We start from the raw sequence: 486 nt of genomic DNA on the forward strand, positions 1-486 counted from the left end.
ATTTGCTGCTGCCTGAAGAGCTGCAGTGCATGCGCACTTTGGCGGCCCTTTTGGGGGCCCCGTGGCCCGCAGCAGCGGCAGCAGCAGCAGCAGCGCCAGCAGCTGCTGCTGCAGTTAAAGGAGAGGCGAAGACAGAGGCAGAAGCAGAAGCAGCAGCCGCAAGCACAGCAGCAACAGCAGACACGAACACCGCAGCAGCAGCAGCAGCGGCGGGCACAGGTGCAGCAGCAACTGAAGATGCAAACATAGCAGTAGCAGCAACAGCAGCAACAGCAGCAGCGGCAGCAACAGCAGCAGCAGCAGATATGCCTGCTGCTGCTGAAGCAGCAGCAAACCAAAGGCCCCTCAGCGAGGGGGCCCAGCTGCTGCTGGCCCGCATGCTGCTGCATTTGCTGCGCCTCAGTTTTGCTCCAGACCGCCCCCCTGCTGCAGCGCGGCGTGTCAGCCCCAGCAGCAGCAGCAGCAGCAGCAGCAGCAGCAACAGCC

The 486-nt window shown here is 63.6% G+C and overlaps 1 protein-coding gene across 1 annotated transcript in view; it reads left to right on the forward strand.

Moving 5' to 3' along the window:
* Positions 1–29: 29 nt before the first annotated feature.
* The window catches only part of ETH_00041005 (4-hydroxybenzoate octaprenyltransferase, putative), a gene marked incomplete at both ends in the record, with an annotated part of 1,802 nt that continues 1,345 nt past the window's right edge, over positions 30–486 (forward strand). The window contains one exon of the mRNA XM_013374129.1: positions 30–484. Coding sequence (XP_013229583.1) covers positions 30–484 — 455 coding nt within the window. The remainder of the gene's footprint in view (positions 485–486) is intronic.

Source organism: Eimeria tenella, genomic scaffold, assembly GCF_000499545.2.
Source record: "Eimeria tenella Houghton genomic scaffold, Eth_scaff1950, whole genome shotgun sequence".
NCBI classification, from domain to species: domain Eukaryota; phylum Apicomplexa; class Conoidasida; order Eucoccidiorida; family Eimeriidae; genus Eimeria; species Eimeria tenella.